The sequence below is a fragment of the Dipodomys spectabilis genome, unplaced genomic scaffold (genome assembly GCF_019054845.1).
Source record: "Dipodomys spectabilis isolate Male_0828 unplaced genomic scaffold, ASM1905484v1 ptg000083l, whole genome shotgun sequence".
Classification (NCBI taxonomy): Eukaryota; Metazoa; Chordata; class Mammalia; order Rodentia; family Heteromyidae; genus Dipodomys; species Dipodomys spectabilis.
Genome location: NW_024870760.1, coordinates 4,322,325 through 4,324,532, shown reverse-complemented (window position 1 = coordinate 4,324,532; position 2,208 = coordinate 4,322,325). Strand labels below are relative to the sequence as shown.

General features: G+C 42.7%; 1 protein-coding gene across 1 annotated transcript; it reads right to left on the bottom strand.

The window, feature by feature from the left end:
- Positions 1-713: 713 nt before the first annotated feature.
- Positions 714-1,720, bottom strand: Mc5r (melanocortin 5 receptor). The gene has a single exon (XM_042683703.1). It carries the CDS (start codon positions 1,689-1,691, stop codon positions 714-716), a length of 978 nt encoding a protein of 325 aa, XP_042539637.1. The 5' UTR covers positions 1,692-1,720.
- Positions 1,721-2,208: the final 488 nt, after the last annotated feature.

The following is a 2,208-nucleotide window of genomic DNA, read 5'->3' as shown; positions in this document are numbered from 1 at the left end:
TCCCAGGTGTGCTCCAAACTTCTCAGTTGGTAACCCTGGATGGATTCTGAATCAGACAATGAGAAAGAATCACAGACATCTCACAACACACAAAGTGAAGTTTGTAATATAAAGTTTTATGTCTGGGTAAGTATAAAACTCTGATTTGACAGCAGTGTAATTAAGGAAAGTACATCCTCAGGCAATCACAAATACAAGCCACAAGATCAAAAGTTTAGGAAAAGAGAACTAGAGAGACACCCATAACAAATAAACAAGAAGTTTCCAATGGAAAGACTCCGGCAATCTATTCTTCCTTAAAGAGCATACAGAACTCCTAGGCAAAGTATAGACCAGCTTCTGTCACAAAATCCAATCATACTTGGTGTAGGTCGCTATCTTTCAATAACAACCTGTTCTTTATGCTTAGACTCACTCTCAAGATGTTACATATTTCCTGGGGACACATTTATTAGGGTGGAGGATGGTTGGGACCCCCAGAAATGGGAGGGTAAACAGAAGAATCATAGCATAAAAGAGCACAATTAGAAATTGTCAGATATTGCATATTTGACACAAAGACCACCAAGTATGTGGCGATCATTAAGCACAGGTTTGAACCAGAAACACAAGACATGAATGCAATTTGTGTGCCTAGTGATCTTAACTTACCCTCCTAGCCGTACCTTATTGACTTTGTCTCAGGAAAAACTGAGAACCACAGAATGCTGTGTTTAATACTGGCTAGGGAGCCTACAGATCATTCTGAAGCCATGGCAACAAATAATCTCTTTAAAGGTCTTCCGCATCTCTTGGCTACGGAAGGCATATATCAAAGGATCAATCACAGAATTACACATGATGAGTATGAGGTACATGTTGAAGTGAGACATATAGCAAGAGCAATAGATGTTCTGTGGGCATGAAATCATTAAGATGAGATGGAGGAAGAAGGGAGCCCAGCACACGATGAAAACCCCCAGCAGCATGGTAAGGGTGATGGCTCCCTTCATGCTGGTCCTTTGGCGCACAGAAGTGTACCTGGGAGCAGCTGCTATCCGCCTCACATGGTTCCGTGCCAGGAGGAACATGTGTATATACAGGGACACCATGAGGAACAGCATAGTAAAGAACATGGAGATGAGACAAACGATAACATAGGTGGATTCATAGTAAATGATGAAAATGATGCCACAGCCTGTACAAAAGGTCCAGATGCATGCAATAATCATCCCTGAGCGCCGGGCTGTCATGATGTGGTGATAGCGCAGAGCATAGAAGATGGTGATATACCTATCCACTGCAATGGCCAGCAAACTACACATAGAGGCCACTACAGAAATGCAGATCATAGAGTCAAATACATTGTCAATGTGACGCACAAAAGTGTCCGCGATTACCAGGTGCTTATTGTTTAGCAAATAAATGGTGATCGTCTCCCAAGCATTGGACATGCTCACCAGCATGTCCGCCACAGCTAAGCTGCACACAAAGAAGTACATGGGAGAATGTAAGTTCTTGTTCTTCACGATGGCACCAATGACCAAGATGTTCTCCAAGAGGCTGACAAGACCCAGAGTGAGAAACATCTCCACAGCAATACCCATGTTTTCACAGAGCGAAGACGTGTTCTTGATGCTTACTTCAGAAAAGTTACCGTCGGTGGCATTCAGACTGAGATTCAAGAAATGCAAGTGAAATGAAGAATTCATTGCTGGAGGGGTGAAAAGTGTCTCCTCTTCTTAGCAGCAAAGTTACTGTAAAACAGGTTTTTTTCATGATCCCAAGAGGTTAAGTGTGTACAACAAACAAACAAAACACAGCATGCCAAAAGCAAACACACACTAAGGAAGGAAAGGAAAAAAGCCCAGGTATCAGAAACATAGAAGCCTGGCTCACTTCAATTCCTGATCCCTGAAATGCTGGCCCTCTGATCTAAAGACCTAATTTCACTAACCTCTTTTCTTCTCTTCCCTGTCAGTGTGCACCTTAGTGGAGTCTCCGTGCAAAAGGACAGTTCTGCTTTGCATGCCTGTTGTCCTGGCACCCCCATTTACTCTCAAAAGTGTCTCGTCACCTACAAAAAAAAAAAAAAATCCCATAAAACGCCAGAAGCTCTCCGGATGTTCACATTCCTAAAGCTACTGCTCACTTTCCTCAAGTGAACTCAGATTTCTTACTACAGACCCATATTCTCTTAAGAACAAGTGTCTGCATTACGACACTTGC